At 41.6% G+C, this 17,102-nt stretch overlaps 1 protein-coding gene across 3 annotated transcripts in view; it reads left to right on the forward strand.

Moving 5' to 3' along the window:
- The window catches only part of LOC146575257 (voltage-gated potassium channel KCNC1-like), a 90,991-nt gene that overhangs the window by 31,177 nt on the left and 42,712 nt on the right, over positions 1 to 17,102 (forward strand). For 2 of the 3 annotated variants that reach the window (XM_085269912.1, XM_085269910.1), the window contains exons 3-4: positions 6,030 to 6,891; positions 9,947 to 10,159. In XM_085269912.1, coding sequence (XP_085126038.1) covers positions 6,030 to 6,891; positions 9,947 to 10,159 — 1,075 coding nt within the window. Of the gene's footprint in view, positions 1 to 6,029; positions 6,892 to 9,946; positions 10,160 to 10,865; positions 11,259 to 17,102 lie in introns of those variants that run through there. The other variant, XM_085269911.1, reaches the window with a different exon arrangement.

Here is a 17,102-nt window from a genome sequence, read left to right on the forward strand (position 1 = left end):
TTCTGAAAAGTCATTAATGAAATTCTTATTGTATTTAGGGGGACGATAAATAACAGCAAAGAGCACAGAGTTAGAGCGACTGACTTCAAAACACATGAGCTCAAAGCTGGAAGACGAGGGCTGTAAAACACACTGTTTACATTTAAAATCCTTTTTAAAAACAACCGCCGTACCTCCTCCTCTCCCTGATGTCCTTGGTGTGTTAAAATAGGAACAATCCGCTGGTAAAAGTTCGGATAAAATACTGGACTCACCAGTGTTAAGCCAAGTCTCCGTGACACACATGAAGTCTAGTTTCCAGGAGGTGAATAACTCATTCAGAATAAAAGATTTGTTCACCAGCGATCTGGCATTTACCAGCCCAATCCTGACAGGAGCCGGGGATGAGGTAAAAGCCCAGCGGCACAGGGAGTCCGACACGGCGGCCTCAGATTGCGGACGTTCGCCCGGCGCACGTTGAGCCGAGGGGGACAGGGGTCACGGAGGAGCGGCACATCATCCTGGCAGACCACGGGGATGAGGCAGGAACCCACGGGGTCCAGGAAACGTCGGTGCACAAAAACTCCAGGAAATAATCTCTGTATTCCTTTGACGGTAGTGGGATGGTGTGCTAAAGAGATCTTGAGTTTAACCAGCCGACCACTGCGCCTACCCCGACGTCTTCGCCGGGGAGGTAGCATGACTGCACGGCATGGGCAAGTTGGGATATGTGACAGCAGCGGACACCATGAATTCTGACCTCCGTTAGAAAATGGAGCTGTATTTTGTCCAGAACTTCGGAGGTTCCGAAGCGATTGGCGATCGTACACCAGTAATGACCCGATTTCTTGAGTGACACACGACAGGAGCAATATAAAAACAAACAAAACTGACAGCGACAGACGAGCAGCCACGTACACCGGCGCCATCTTTGAAGCATCAGCATCTTTATTTGGAATAAAAGGCGTGTTTGTTGTTGTTCTGCACATCAAAAGCAGTGAGGGACACTCCCTGTAGCCCCAAGTTCGGTTCTTTTAAATGAGAAAAAATGTCCGACTGGTATGTTAGCTGGCCGAGTCACAGAAAGTCTTCAAAAACATCGAATAAAGGGAAGTTTTTGCCCTGTAAGAACATCTGCACATCTCTGTCCTATTTAAAAAGACTTGAACGGATCATCCCCTTGAAAGCCATCTTACTTCTGTATGGACCAAAAGGTCCTCTGAGCTGCGCTTTGATCTTCATATCCATTTTTGCAATATCTGTAGTCTTATTGAGCTGAATAGGAAAATAACAAATGCGCTTAATGTTCTCAGTCGGTATGTTCTTAAGTTCATTTGGTCTGACTGCTGTTTGCAGCAACAGTAAGTTGTTGCAAAGAGGCATCAAGTTAATCTGTTAGGCAGCCTGCAGTACATGATGTCTGTTAACTCTGGCTGGTGGCAGACACAGCTGTTTCCCAGTGACGTGTGGCGTACCAGCTTTAGCTGTGTGGAGAAAGACACAATATGAAGCTCATTGTGCTTTGGCATTGGGTGTAGCATATATCTATATGGCTGACTTTGCTGGTTTGCCTTTCAGCACTGTGTGCTCGGTCGTAGGACGTGATGGTTTCATGCATTTATTACTAAGAATAATAATTCAACCCAAGAAAAGAAAAGAATATTCTAAGAATCTTCATCAATGCACATCATCCTCTGTCCCCTTCCAGAAGAATCCAAACCTGATGTAACTCACCGTTGTGTGCCGTTTGCTGGCATCAGGTATGACTGCTAAGTCGTCACCGTCACTGGTGCTGGTAGCTTCTGCTTACCATCCCAGCTTAGTTTGTCAACCCTTTTACCTTACACCTGGTAAGCTTGTAATCTCATGGCTGATTTAAGTTTTTGTCCTTCTTTATCAAGAAGAACAAAAACATAGTTCAAACTCAATTTCAGTGATCTTGTGGTTAAGAATTAAATATATGTAGGAGACTTCCTGCGTACCACAGTTTGAGAGATCTTGCCACCAGGCGTTTCAGTCCAGTCCAGAGAGCATATATGGGTAATGTTCACGCCTTCTTCTCGTTGTCCAATAAGAACTTTGAGTTTTGATGAATGCTCAAAGTTTTCAGTTTTTCTGCTGAAACAATGCTGTCCTCTGGATTTGATGGGCTACATACTTATTTATTATACAGGCTGTACAGTACATAACATCAAGCTTTACATGTTTTATGTAACTGAAATGTTCAATTATGTGGGCTACAGAAAATAACAGTAATAGACTATATTTATCTGAAATGTGTAAACTTAATGCATTGAGATGATTTTAACCACATGTAACACCTGCGTATGTGCCAGTGTGATAATGATCTAATCACTGAATGAAGTCTGAACTAGTTCAAGCAGTCAGCTCATAACATGGCTCCCTCTCTTCACATCATATGACTAACACACACACTGTTGGATTCTATTTAAAGGACAGCTTCCCCTCTCTCTCGCTCTAACATGTTAGTGCCATTGCTCCTCTTCATCACCGTTTACTACTAAGAAGTGTGAGCAGTGGTCTCCTCTCAATAAAGCCCAAAATGGCTCCCGATGGTCCTGAAACCCCTTAAAAAGCTGAAGCAGATATTTATACTATTATAGCAGTATCTGAAAATGCATGAAGTTACACACTGGCATGTTGCTCAGTACTAATTTGTGGGATCCATCCCTTTAAGGAGATCCAGAGACTGGACCCACACCATATGAGGAAAATGCCCTGAATGGATTCAGCCTCTAGTCATCACACTAGTACCTGCTATCAAACACACAGAAATCTACTGTTCATTTGTGATTATATCAACTGTATATGTGCAGTCGTACTATATATGTAATAATATTACATCTTAATAATAAAAGATGAGGAACAGAGGTATTGACTGCATTTTATTGTGTAACAGTATATACATTTGTGATTTGTCATGAAGTGTGGAATGAGAGGCATGAACATGCAGCACTTAGACACCAGCAGGTGAAGCTGAAAACAAACCTTTAGTTCGGATGCAGAAGATCCACAGAGGGAAAAATTAAACAGCAAAATCCAAACTTTGTGAAGAACAGGGAGCACATGAGAGGATGTTAAAGAATGACCTGAAATAGAACAAAGGAAGCAAAATTAAATGCAAGACACAGAAGACTAGCAAAAAGTAAGGATAATAATAAACACCGAAGGTCCACATGAAGGGAACACTGGGTCTATCATCCAGACTACATTAACTGCAGTACTTTTCATATCTATCCCTTTAAAGTCTTACATTGTAACACAGAAAATAGAAACTGATGCTGACAGTAAACAAGACATTTCAACATGCTGCAAGTTTTTAAGTGAGACTTGGAACCTGTTAGTTTCAAGTCTCCCCTTTCCACTACCCCACGACACCAACAGCTTTAAAATGAATCCGCTGATAGAAGGAACAACAGGTGACACCTGAATGGATCAATCTATTGAGTGCTGAACGCTAACTATTATGTGCAGGTAGCTGAAAAGCTAAAACGGCTAGCATCACCTCAGCCCTTACCTTTGCTAGAAACTCTATTCTTGTCTTAATATCAAGAGAGGGACGTTTCAAAATTTTAATAATGCCTGGAAGACTAGTCATGAAGATTTAGTGCCAAGGTGGAATATAGACAGTTTTTTTTATATTAGTAAGCTATTACCAGTTAGCTTGAGTATACTGGCCGATACTGGCCTTGCAGATGCAGCGTATCCAGTTGTGCTGCAGACTGTGACTGTTCGTTTTTCCTGCCTCAAAGTTATTATTGATGTTTTTACAACAATGTTAGAATTTCCCGGTCTCCACAGTACCTACCTGAATGTAAACACTAGATGCTTTTTTAAGGTCCATTTGCTGTCCTTCGGACGAAGCTATAAATGGTCCATTTTACTCTGCTGAATTTTCTCTTGTGCTGGCTGTTTAACAAAAGTCTTCACCTTCTTATTCCACACAGTACCCTTGTAAAATTGCCCATAATCCACAATTTTTATTTATACTTTAATTTGTTTGCATCATTTTACACTCTGCACATCAAATTTTAGAGCTATATTTGCTGCATAAACCTAGAATTAAACAGTTTTATCTTTTAAATAAAATTATGTTAAATTTGCGGCTGCATTTTTACATATGTTTTGTGTGTAAAAATAAATACATTTTGTGTAGGAAAATATAGAAATAATGATTATTATTCATGTTATTTTACAAAAAGACATTTTAGTTTACAGACTATTTATTTTGTAATTTTATTGAGTTTTGATGTATTAACAGGAAAATTCTGTAACAGTGTTAAATTATGAAATTACAATTCTTTTACAGTGTGTGACATATGAGCTTGATTAAAGTAATGTGTGTGCTCATTTACATTTTGTAAAGCCACGGGTCAAATAACGGATTAAACACTGTTGTTTTCAGCAAAAAGCACTATAACTGCTTCATCTGAACTGGCCACTAAATCAGATTAAAACTCTAAGAAATCAGACGGTGAGTGTCAGTAATACCAGGTGAACGATAGGTAACAAGAAAAAACGAAGCTCTTTGGGTTCTCAGGTGAAGTAAAACTCTGTCTGGATCTTTGCTTGATTAAAAAGCTGGTGTAAAAAACTGCTTCCACTCTGCAGCTGCTGCTTCAAGGCAGAGAAAAATCAATATGTTGATCTGTTATTAAATCATTTACTAAGAAAGAGACCTAATGTTTCAAAATCCACATTTAATCATTTCACCCTTTGTTGCAGCTGATGATGCTACGTTGTTCTTTCTTTATTTTTATGCTATGATGTTTTGTTTATCTTGTTTTGGTTTGATGAGAGTAGAGAAGCTTCTGAGAGGCGTGTAAGACTAAAACTCTGCTTCCTGCTCTCAGCTCTACGGGGTTTTTCAAGAAAGTTTCCCAATCATCTATAAAGCCCACTTTGGCACCACTCAGGCCACCAGCAATTTAAAAATAACGTGCAGCTATATATTCCTGGTCTGAATGGGAGAGGGCCAGGGAAAGCTACAGCATCTGACATTATTTTGGCAAGATACACAACGATGCAACATTTTGCTGAATCTATGTTTATTTTTAGCCAGCGGTTTTAGGGTACCACCAGTGTCACATGTTCTGGCCCTTGGAAGATAATCAGCAATGCTTGCTGCAGTCTTTAGCTTAATGTTTACCAGAACAATCTGCAGGAGGGACAGATGAAGAAGACATGCTGCTTGTGATTTGGCTAACATTTGTATAACCATGTGGCAGCAACTGCCTTAAGCAGATATCTGTAGCTGAGGAGTTACAACAAGTGATCTACCGATTGGAAAATCGATCCCTGGCTGCCCCAGTGTCCAGTCTCCATGCCTAAGTGTCTTTGGGCAAGATGTGTTCACTGAAGTATGATTGTGTGTAAATGTTAGACATGAAGTGTGTAGAAAATAGCTTTTGGGTGAACGAGTGAGTGTGGCACATTGTGTAAAGTACTTTGAGCACAATGTAAGACAGTGTTCATCAGTCTGTCACAAAAGAGCGCCCTACTGCCCATACAGGCAAAATGTAAACAAAAGAAACGATGACAAAGATGTCATCAATACTGACCGCGATATATAATCTGAAACCCCAACAGTGATTTGGAGTGTTTCACCTGCATTTGGATTTTGCTAGCGTGTTCATTTTCACTAATTACCAATTTTTTAAAATTACTTTTAGATTGTTGGCAATATGCATGTGTGCTCACACTCGTCAGTTTTGGTTTTGCTTTTTTTTCTAACCCTTAGCCGTAAAAAGCCAGTGGGGTATTATTACTGAAGTCAATAGGATAACTTGAGCACAAGGCGACGGAGGATTATTGAAAGTTCAGAGGTCCCATTTTCTGAAAATGGTGTGAATACGATACCGAGAAGGAAGCCATCCAGGATTTATACCACAGGTGCATCTGCTAAGAGATGTCACACAGAAATGTTGTTCTTGGGTCAACAACCACTTGTCAGAAGTCAGACATGTGTCTGTTGTAATGAATAAATAATAAGATCAACTAAAATTCTCTTCTTCTTTTCTTCTCTGCAGATTGTGTATGAGGTGGTCACAGACAGCTGGCTCACATATGTCGAGGGCGTCTGCGTCATCTGGTTCACCATTGAAGTCATGGCACGCGTTATCTTCTGTCCTGACAAGGCAGAGTTCTTCCGCAGTGCCCTGAACATAATAGACTTTGTGGCAATTGTGCCCTTTTACCTGGAGGTGGCGCTGAGTGGCCTATCCTCCAAAACAGCCAAAGACGTTCTGAGCTTCCTGCGTGTTGTGCGCTTTGTCCGTATCCTACGTATATTCAAGCTGACCCGCCACTTTGTTGGTTTACGTGTGCTGGGCCACACTCTGCGTGCCAGCACTAATGAATTCCTGCTGCTCATAATCTTCCTGGCACTAGGTGTCCTCATCTTTGCTACCATGATCTACTATGCTGAACGTATCGGTGCTGACCCAGATGATCCAACAGCTGCAGCCCACACCAACTTTAAGAACATCCCCATCGGCTTCTGGTGGGCTGTGGTGACCATGACCACGTTGGGATATGGGGATATGTATCCTGAAACATGGTCAGGAATGCTCGTGGGTGCCCTCTGCGCCTTGGCTGGGGTGCTGACAATTGCCATGCCAGTGCCTGTCATCGTCAATAACTTTGGCATGTACTACTCCCTGGCCATGGCTAAGCAGAAACTCCCCAAGAAGAGGAACAAGCACATCCCCAGGGCGCCACAGCCAGGCAGCCCAAACTATTGCAAGCCAGATGCCCTGGCAATGGCGACAGCATCTCCTCACAGGTTGATGGGAAATGTGCTCGGGCCTGGCATGGTGGGATCTGGCAGCATGATGGGTACTGGAGACTGCCCATTAGCACAGGAGGAGATCATTGAGATCAACAGGGCAGGTGAGTAACTGGACAGAGGTGAGCCAAGTCTCTTATGGAGTTTGAAGGGATGTGAGGGGGAAAGTTTCTTTAGGTGAAGCTGCTTTAAAGATGATGGATTCTTCCAAACAAAGAGGGAATTATTGTCCCCCTATGAAAGATGAAGTGTTGTTAAACAGAGCAAGCTTTTTTAAGGTGTTTTTTAAACATAGTTTTATTTTAGCTGCTTACATTGAACAATATCACTTGACAAAAAACACAAACTACCAGGGTCAGCATTATTATTGATAGTAATAATCAGCCTGTTGTTATTACTCTTCTTTGCAAATCTTCCAAGCTCCTTCAGATTCGATGGTCCTGGGGGACGTTAGTCTTCGGTTCAGTAACATTCACGTTTGTCTTCCGTACTTATTCATCAGGAGCGATGTATGACAAAGTGATGACCGAGGCACAGTTTTACAGCTTGAGGTTTTCCTTTAAAATTCTGTCCTTTCTTCATGATTCCTTCCACCTTAACGAGAGTTCCACAATCACTGAGCCGTCCCCAGAGCATAATATTCCATAATACTCCCACCGCCATGTTTCACTGTGGGGTCGATGTGTTGCACACTCTTATTTCTCCAAACATAAGCAGCACTTAGATGAGCTCTAGTTTCATCTCATCTGATTACAAGATTACAATTCCCAGCTTCCAACTTCTGTCGGGCTTGTTCTGTACGACATGAGGGTTAGGGTTATCCCCTAACCTTTTTAATTTGTGCAAATTGGAAGATAATTCTCAGTTTTTGCGCATTTTGAGCACGACAAACCTATCGCACATCATTACACATCAGTGTGCTGTCAATAAAACTAATAATAATAATATTGACCCTGGTGAAAAAGGTTAGAGTTAGGAAGTTTCAGCTATTAGGAAATTCTTAAGTCTCGAAGGGCAAGTTTGAATCTGGGCCGTTTCTCACAGACTGATTCTCATTACTACTGGTAATCTGCAGGTGGCACTGATTTTTATTATTGTACAATCTACTGTACAATATGAAGCGCCTTGAGGCGACTGCTGTTGTGATTTGGCGCTATATAAATAAATTTAATTGAAATTGAATTTAACTCATAAATTGCATTGTGTAACTATAGCAACATTACAAACACATCCACGATTGTGATGTTGTGCAACTGCAAAGGAAACCAGTGATGTCCTCACTTTGATTTCTTTTCTGTCCATTACTCAGTTATTTTGTGAAAGTGCACTGTTGACCTGACGATGACATCTATTGTGGCTGTTAGAATATCTTTAACAAATTGATGTGACAGAGCATACAGACAGGTCCTGAGGCTGTCTGTATGCTCTGTCACAACATGTTGCCACAGAGTTGAAGAGCTTCAGACGCCACCTCACCACATAAAGGTGTTGGAGCTTATTTGTTGATAGTAGTGGGAGACCAAACAAGCTCAGCGTATTGACTCATTCTACTTAAAAATGCATTTGGAAATATGAATAACACACAAGTCACACTCTTAAAAAAATCAATTATAAAACAAAAAGGGAAAAGGGTGTTTTGAAAGATATTACAATAGAGAATGATGAGATTGATGAGATGACCAGTTGCTCAATATAATAAAAAGCATTTCACTTCATGTGATACTGTCTCTGCTTGTGTGCTGTGGTTAAAGTAAGCTGGAAGAATCCAGAACCGTTTTCCAGCTACTTCAGTCGTCATCCATCCTTCCTTTTCCACTTACCCAGCTCAAGGTCATGTAGTGCTCAAAGCTTCTATAGGTTGAGAGGCAGAGTGTAGACACATAGCCAGTTTGTTGGCACCCTAATGCAGAGAGAGTCATTCACACCTATGGGCTGTAGACACACCAATTAACATAAGATCAGTAACTACATGGCAGAGCACCTGGAGAGAACCCTCACAGACATGAGGAGAACAGGACAACAGTGTTAACCACCATAGTGCATATTTGGTTAATAAGCAATTAAAGCTGATTGATCATGTTTTGTGTGCTACATTGTGGCATTCTAGTGACACCATGGAGATGAGTAAAAAGAAAAGAAAGATGTAAGACAGGACACGTTCAGCACGTCATCTATGCCTATATATACATACATACATCTTTGTTTCAGGCATTGAGATATTCTAATTTTGTGTTATAAGTAAGTAACGTTTATTTGTTCAGCACTTTTCACAGACAGTCACAAAGGGCTGTACACAAAAAAGAGAAATAAATTAGAACATGAAGTGTCACAATAGAGAATAAAAAGGTACAAAGTAACAAAATAAAATGAACAGGTTAAAAATAAATAAATAACAATTCTATAAAATTCTCAACAGAAAGCCTGATTTAAAAAACAACCACAACCTACAATTGAATTCAATTCGTTTTTTAAAATGTATTCATACACTAAATCACAACAATAGTTGCCTCAAGGCAATTTATACTGTAAGGTAAAGACCCTACAATAATATAGGAAAAACCATCAGGTGACCACCAACGAGCAAGCACTTTGGCAACAGCGGGAAGAAAAAACTCCCGTTTAACAGGAAGAAGCCTCCAGCAGAGGGAGGGGCTAAACTACACCAAGATTTCAAATACTGGACTAAGCAGCTGAAGCAGAAGGAGACAGAGCTTGATTCACAGCACGTGACCCCCATAGAAGAGATAAGAAATGTTAAAAGATTAAATGTTTTGATTCATCCTGGCACACAGCTATAACAATCGTGGCTCAAGAGTTGGGAGTTCGCCTTGTAATCGGAAGGTTGCCGGTTCGAGCCCCGGCTTGGACAGTCTCGGTCGTTGTGTCCTTGGGCGAGACACTTCACCCGTTGCCTACTGGTGGTGGTCAGAGGGCCCGGTGGCGCCAGTGTCCGGCAGCCTTGCCTCTGTCAGTGCGCCCCAGGGTGGCTGTGGCTACAATGTAGCTGCTATCACCAGTGTGTGAATGGGTGGATGACTGGATGTGTAAAGTGCTTTGGGGTCCTTAGGGACTAGAAAAGCGCTATATAAATGCAGGCCATTTACCATAATGGTCACTCCTATAATCTTTTAACTGCCTTCTCCTTCCCTCTTTTACCAGACTCCAAGCAGAACGGTGATGCAGCAGCTAACGCTGCGGCTCTGGCCAATGAGGACTGCCCTACCATCGACCAGGTCCTGGGAGATGAGCGTAGCCCGGCTACCGGTGGGCTAGGCTCCACCACCAGCCGTGAGCGCTACCCGCACGACCGGGCGTGCTTCCTGCTGAGCGCAGGGGAGTTCCAGCGCACAACAGACGGAAACGTTCGAAAAGGTAAGGGGGTGGAGGGGGATACTGAGGGGAAAAGATGCAGAGAGGGGAGGGGGGTACTTGAGTGACAGCAGTACATGATCCTGATTGATTAAAGCAACAATATGCATAGTGTGTGAAAATATCACGTTTGATCTCAGACTTACATACATATATACACACGTACACTGAGTTAACTACAACACTGAGAGAAGATTACTCCAACATAAGCAATAATAAAAAAGCCATGGTGTTGTCATTTAAAATAAAATGAGTTAAATCATCCTAAAGCACACAATTGATCACATTCCCATTCCATCCATCCTTTTTAATGCAAGCTTAGTTTTGCAGTCTCACTGCCTTGAGACTGTTCATAATCACAAACGCTGTCCGTGGCACATGTAACACATGACTCTCCTTTCTGCTTTCCAAGTATGTGATTGTAGAGGAAGTTCCCTAAATTTGTATGTCCTCCATCTGTACTGCAGAGGTCGCTGCGGCGCTAGTGTCTGGTGCCCTGAGATTGAGTGACTAGATTTACTGTGCTGAACCACAAAAGTAATCACTGATTCATTGAACTGAATTCAATGAATTGAAAAATCATTGTATTAATATTCTGCACTGAGGTGACTGAAGAGTCCCTTAGTAGTACTACACTGTCCTTCAGTGTATGCTTCACACTGTTTATGGCAGCTGATAGAGCTCTTTGTGTCAATCTCTTTTCACACAGCTAAACTGCTTCATTATGAAACACTACTCTTTTTGAGGGATTATAATGTCAACTGTAATTCTTTCTCCAGGTAGGTATTACACAGCAGATACTGGTGCTACTTTATGTTTTTATACTGTCAACAAATCCCATGAAAACTAAAATAACACTAGCAAATATGTTTTCCTGTCATGGACCTCTGCTGGCAGCATACGTCAGGGTTTCTGTCCGACTTTGATCAAACTGTCAAATACTTGTTTTCCAAATTGTAATTATGCCGTCTGTACTTATATACAGTGATCACAAGCAAGATATAATGTGACAGACTCTCAGAGAAAAGGGCTATTTCCCCCAGGTTGACCAATTTGGTGGTGGTGGGTGGCACTGGTAGATGTTATGTGCACCATGTCCTCCCTGCTGACTGATAGCAGAGTTGACTCAGAGTCATTTGGGATCATGTTGGGATATATTCCATAGTAGGAAATAGTCCCTTCAGACGTCTTTCCACTGCTAGATGTGCAGAGACAGCACACATAATGCTTATTCACAAGGTATGAATGCATCATTGGAATAACTGGGCTATCTATGCCCGAGGAGCTGGCAGGTTGAAAAACAGCTAATGTGGAGATTTGTGTGCTTACATGGTCCTCCAGCTAAAGGGCTCCAGACTAGTGTGGATACTCGTTTCCTTCTGGGCTTTGTTCACAGTAAGAAACATATCGAACGTCATGTATATTTAGATCATTTTTTGTAAGTGTGCTATTTTTCATATTTTATCTTGCTGAGCAGATGGATCAAATACGTTTCAGTGTGTTCACCATATCACCCTGCTTCATTGTTCTGCTCTCTCTCTCACTGTCACTCTTATCTATTCACTGCATAGTTTATTTTTCTTACTTTGTTACACTGAAGTTCATTAACTGTTCATTCTTTGTTTCTTTCTCTCTTCCTCATACTCTCTTCTTTCCCATCTCCACTGTCTTGTCTATTATTCATCCATCCGATGATTCTTACTTTGCCCCCTTCTGCTGCTGCTTATTGTCCGCCAACTGTGTCTGCTGATTGTCCTCATCCATTCATTTTCCTATTATATTCCTGTTCCCAACGTAACGTTTGCCAACATGACCTGCCACACAATTTTCCTTGACCTTCCTTTTTTTAAACTCTCTCACAATCGTCCTGTACCCCCCACACTGTATTTCCCTGATTCACACACACACACACACACACACACACACACACACACACACACACACACACACACACACACAATTAGCCACAAGCTGGAGGGGGCTCTGTTACAGCTCGGTAGGATTCCACCTTCTCCTGGATCAAACCACAGAGACACAGAGGTAACCCAGAGCACCCTTAATAACCTGAACTACTAAACTGCATAAGTGAACCAAAGATTACCTTTAAAGCTAATTAAACCACATTAGATCATTAAATATTGCAATAGATATCATTTGACTGAATATGGCTCAAATACAAATACAATTAGAAGAAAAACAATACAGTTCACTACACCAGACTAACTATGCTAACATACTGTCACTGAAATGAACCCCTTGAGTCACCTTCAGTGCTGAGTCGTAACCTTATGATATCAGAAGTTGGGTTTTCTTCTTCTTCTTCTTAGAAACAACAACAACAAAAAGTAAGAATCATTCTGATGCACATAAAATGATTCACAGCTTCCAATATTAAACTAGACTACATGTACTACATCAGAGTGCATATAATGTAGTGCACTTAATGCAGTACATTAGAGCTCTGGTCATTAGGTTAGATTAGGCTCAAAATCAGAATCAGAATACTTCATCAGTCGGGGAGAAAATTATGTGGTCACAGTTGATCCAAGACAGCAAGAACAGGAACTAACTAAACTCAATTCAATAATATTACAAAATATAGTAAAAAGAGTCTAATAAATACAAATAGATCTTATAAATATCCCAGTATATTAGACAAATGAAAAAGAAATATGTGACATTTTGCTGCCCTTCTTATCATATTGACTTGATGTTTAGGGTGTGTACTTGTGACTTTGATGGAGGGATCGTACAGCGAGCTAGCCAGTTTCCTGTGTAGTTAGTGGTGTATTTGGGTAATCTTAGTATCCCGTTGTACTGGCCTGTGACCTGTCATGGAGTAGGTGAGAGGTATTGTCCAGTATTCTCCTCATCTTGGACTTCTTCTCCTACACTACCTTTAGGGAGCTCCAACCTCACCATCTTACTGGCCTTGCACATCATTTTATTGAGTCTCTTGGCATCCATGACCCTCAACCTCCTGCCCCAACATGCAACTGCATAGAAGATAGCACTGGCCACAACGGACTCGACAATCCTGAGTATTGTCCTACAGATGTTAAATCATCTCAGCTGTCTCAGAAAATACAGACGCCTCTGGCACTTCGTGTAGATTGCAGCTGGTTTTCTGGTCCTCTTAAAGTCCCCAATCAATTCCTTGGTCTCTGTCACATGGAGCTGCAGATGATTCTGCTCGCACCACGTAACAAAGGAGTCCACCACTACTGGGTACTCCATTTCATTCCCCCCACTGATGAATCCAACCAGAGCAGAGTCATCAGAAAATTTCTAAACATGGCAGGAAGGTCCATTAAGTGACTGATGTCTGTGGTGTAGAGGGTCAATAGGAAAGGAAAGAGGATGGATGCTTGTGGGGTAGCAGGTATATGATGGCATCCTCAGCTCTGAGGCAGGGCTGGTAAGCAAACTGAAGGGGTGCAGATGTGGCCTAACAGTCTTTCCAGGGTCTTCATGATGTGGGAAGTCAGTGCCATAGGCCTGTAATGCTGGGGGCCTCTGGGACGTGGCTTCTTTGGTACAGGAATGAGGCAGGACGTCTTCCACAGCAGCGGGAACCAACTCACGTTCAGCATGAACGTTTTAATAAAGACTCCACAAAACTGGGGGGTACGAGCCTTGAGGACATGGGGAACTCACCCCGTCTGGTCCTGCAGACCTGCCTGAGCGGAGTCTTCACATTTTACTCTGAACCTGGTCGAGACTGATAGTGACAGGTGGGGGAGGGGTTTCTGGTCTTTCTCGGGAGGCTATAGACCCTTTGACATAGGACGCTGCACACAGAGCACTGTGCTCTAAAGCCCATCTATTTCTATTGCTTGTGCTGTACAATGGTGGTTTCCCGTTGCACCACGCCAAGCACAAGCATGTCAGTGCAAGCATGCCAGCACTTGCCCTGGCATACAAATGCAATGCAAGCGCTTTCCTTTTTGCTAAAGCATATAGTTAGGGCTGGGTCAGGTGACCCTGACTCCTCCCTTAGTTATGCTGCAATAGTTGTAGGCTGCTGGGGGACTCCCATGATGCATTGGGTGTTTCTTCTTCACTCACTATGTGTTAACAGACCTCTCTGCATTGAATCATACTTGTTATTAATCTCTGGCTCTCTTCCACAGCATGTCTTTATCCTAAGGCCCCCTCCTCGATTTAGAGATGGTCTTTCCCTTTTCGCGTAAAGCAGCGTTCCTCCATTTCCAGAATGTGGACATCCTCATCATTGAAAGAGTGTCCACTGGCCCGTAGGTCTAAATGGCCTGATGAATTAAGTCTTCTGTGTTGTCCACTTAGCCAGAGATTGTTTGGATTCCCCGATGGATCAATCATGGCGGTCGTTCTCTCTCCCCAACCGGTCGCAGCAGATTTAGATTTAGGTTAATTTAGATTTACCAGTTATTCTAACCACATTAGCTTCATGTCTTTGGACTGTGAGAGGAAGCTGGAGTACCTGGTCAGAAACCAAAAGAAACACAAGTAGCCATGTTAACGCCACTCAAAATTGATTCCAGCCTGGTTCCTGAAACTTATGGCCTGTTTCTACGCTGACTGATATGCTGCAGGGTCCTCCCTCCTTTTAAATTGCCTTTATTACTTTTAAATGAGATCAGTCACTCTGAGGGTAAACACTATCTCCAGAAGCTCTGTGGTGACAGAACAAGGTACATCTGCTTATTCTGTGCAGAATATTGTGACATTTCGTGACATCGAGCCTGAGTTGCCCATGTTAAACTGTGACCATTGTTGGTGTATTTCTTTAATCAGCAACCGGAGTTTAACAGCTGACAGAGTGAACAGGATATATAGAGGTAAAGTCTGATAAGATCAGTGATGTCGTAGGGAAATGTTGGCTCCTTATTTATGTTACAGAAACACAGAGCTTTGAGGTCAGGTGGATGGCGTGTTTTTGTTTTGTTTTTCTAATGAAAGTAGAGCCATTGTTCCCTGATGATAATATTGATACGAATATGCATTTGTACAAGATAGAGACCTTTTTTTCCCCCCCGAGGTCCACAATCTTATCAGACCGCATGATACGCTGGCAAACAGAGATAACCATTTGTTGAAAATGACGAATCTGCTGATGCAACATCTGCAAGCTGGTCTCGCAGAAAGTGGACTATATAAAAGAATCTGAGCAGTTAATGTAAAACAGTGTCACCAGGGCGATCAGCTGATCCCTGGAGTAAATAAAGCATGAGGTGTGTAGCTGCTTCACCCCGATCCCATTCTTCACTGAAAATAACAGAAGGAAGAAAACTCTCTCAACCCACACGTATGAGACAGAGCTATTTAAAACAAACACTCTACAATAATAATAACGAGAAGTAAGTAAGAAAAAAAAACAGGAGCAACTGAAACAGGCACCTTGAGGTTCAGATAGAATAAAACAGAAAATAGTAGAATAGCTAACCTGGATTATGGCAGGTTAGACCCATGATGACATTAGAAAAAATTACCATATTACCATAGTAGATTTAAATAGATTAAAGTGGATTAAACAAAACAATTTATCGTATTTCATGAAACCTTTACAGTCAGTTCAGTTTTATTCCACACATATTAAAATCCCACTAATGTGAAGTACAATGCTGTGAAAAAGCCCCCGTACGGATTTTTAATAGACAAAGAAACTGGAATAAATGCACAGTTTTTAAATGATGATTGTATATCTTACAGCAGAAAAGCTATTCAAATGTATGTAATTCCCCCTTTGCAAATTACGTCATTAACTACATGCTTTTGGAAAGCTGAGCTCAGTTGAATTAGCCACATCAAATCTAAAGAAACAGCTGAGAAACAAAGTTATTGAAATCTATCAGACGGGAAAGGGTTGTGCTCTGGGACTCCAACAAACCAACAAAGACTCTAATAAACCATGGTGAGAGCCACTATCCACAATTGGAGAAAACTCGGAACAGTGGTGAACCTTCCCAGGAATAGCTAACCTACCAAAATTAGGGCAGAACTTGTAATTTGGCTTAAAAATTTTGGCATAAAAGTGAAAAATTAATGCAGCAAAATGTGTCAAATTAAGGACACATTACCTTTTGAGGTTGCTGTTGCTGCACCATCAACAGTAGTACCAGCTCCCATCCCAGGAGGGTGCTGTTGCTAGCACAAACCATCGACAGGTACAGGAGGAGGGACAGCATTCCCAACGAGCACGAGGAAGATACAGAGGAAGGTGAAATTATACAATATTGAAATTTGTTTGCAAAAAAAAGATACCAGAGTCAACATTAACATCAGATCACACGACATAAAACCTTGCAATACACACGCGCACACACACACACACACACACACACACACACACACACACACACACGCCCGTTCAGCTATCTTAGTGAAGACCTTCATTGACATAATGCTTTCCCTAGCCCCTTACCCTAACCCTAACCATTAAAGATGAATGCCTAACCATAACCTAATTGTAACTCTGACCCTGAAACCACATTTTGAGCCTCGAAAATGCCTTTAAATGCTTCAAATTTGTGAGGATTGGTTTGTGTGTCCTCACAAGTGACTGTTGGTTCTCACAAGTATAGTAGAATGCAGATTTCGGTCCTCACAAAGATAGCTAGACAGGAACACACACACTGTGTTTTTGTTACTGTAAAGCTTTTAAGTGTGATTCAGCATCACATAGTAAATATGTTGGGGCATATGCATGGTTGCTGTATGTGTTTGTGTGTTTTCGTATAAATTACACTGGAAATTCAATCTGTGTGTGTAAATAAATTATATGCACATGGAAAGAATGCACATATAATTTATACATATTACAAATATGTGATTTAATATATTTTCACTGCTAACTATTATCAGCTGTGTTTATCAAGCCATTATTGGCCCACTACATCTCGTTACAGCTAATTACAGCCAGGATAGCTCCCCCAGAATCTGGGGAGCTATCCTGCATTGCCTCTTG

This window comes from Mchenga conophoros, linkage group LG4 (assembly GCF_057382185.1).
Source record: "Mchenga conophoros isolate Kocher_MC1m ecotype Shallow Benthic linkage group LG4, M_conophoros_male_GT1.1, whole genome shotgun sequence".
Lineage (NCBI taxonomy): Eukaryota > Metazoa > Chordata > Actinopteri > Cichliformes > Cichlidae > Mchenga > Mchenga conophoros.